The sequence below is a fragment of the Penaeus monodon genome, chromosome 24, assembly GCF_015228065.2.
Source record: "Penaeus monodon isolate SGIC_2016 chromosome 24, NSTDA_Pmon_1, whole genome shotgun sequence".
NCBI lineage: Eukaryota > Metazoa > Arthropoda > Malacostraca > Decapoda > Penaeidae > Penaeus > Penaeus monodon.
The window spans coordinates 31,144,265-31,144,946 of record NC_051409.1 but is presented as its reverse complement, the minus strand read 5'-3'; the positions used below and the strand labels follow the sequence as shown (position 1 = coordinate 31,144,946).

Below are 682 nucleotides of genomic sequence, written 5' to 3'. Positions count from 1 at the left end.
ACACAGCCATGGCGGCGTGCGAGGCCTGGGACGCGGTGGAGAGGCGCGTGTGTCTGTGCAGCATCCGCTCCTGCCGCGCCGCCTCCAGGTAGATGCGGTAGTACATGTAGACCATGACGCTGCACGGCATCCAGAAGGAGATGGAGGAGGACACGACCGCGTAGGTGGTGTTGACTTGGAAGACGCAGAGGGAGGGGTCGGCGGCGCGCTCGGCCAGGTGCTGCGCCGTGGTGTACCAGCCCATGAAGATGGGCAGGAAGGAGATGACTAGCGGCGCCAGCCACACGTGGCACAGCATGATGGCCACGCGGGCCTCCGTCATCACCATCGGGTACTCGAGAGGACGCACGATGGCGTAGTAGCGGTCAATACTGATGCAGCACAGGTGGAGGATGGACACCGTGGACGCGTACACGTCGAACGAGTTCCACAAATCGCACATGCGGTAACTGAACAGCCAGCGGCCAGTGAGTTCCACGCTGGCGTTGAAGGGCATGGCCATCAGGGCGACCAGGATGTCCGCCACTGCCAGAGACACCACAAAGTAGTTCGTGATGATGCGGAGGCGGTGGTGACGCACCACACTCACCACCACCAGGAGGTTGCCCAGCACGGCGCACACTATGATGACGGCCATGCACGCGCCCTTCACCATGGCCACCGTCAGCTCCGCCCACTCGGG

General features: G+C 63.5%; 1 protein-coding gene across 1 annotated transcript in view; it reads right to left on the bottom strand.

The window, feature by feature from the left end:
* Positions 1–682, bottom strand: part of LOC119588716 (octopamine receptor beta-2R-like) — a gene marked incomplete in the record, with an annotated part of 1,883 nt that overhangs the window by 699 nt on the left and 502 nt on the right. Inside the window, 1 exon segment of the mRNA XM_037937354.1 lies at positions 1–682. Coding sequence (XP_037793282.1) covers positions 1–682 — 682 coding nt within the window.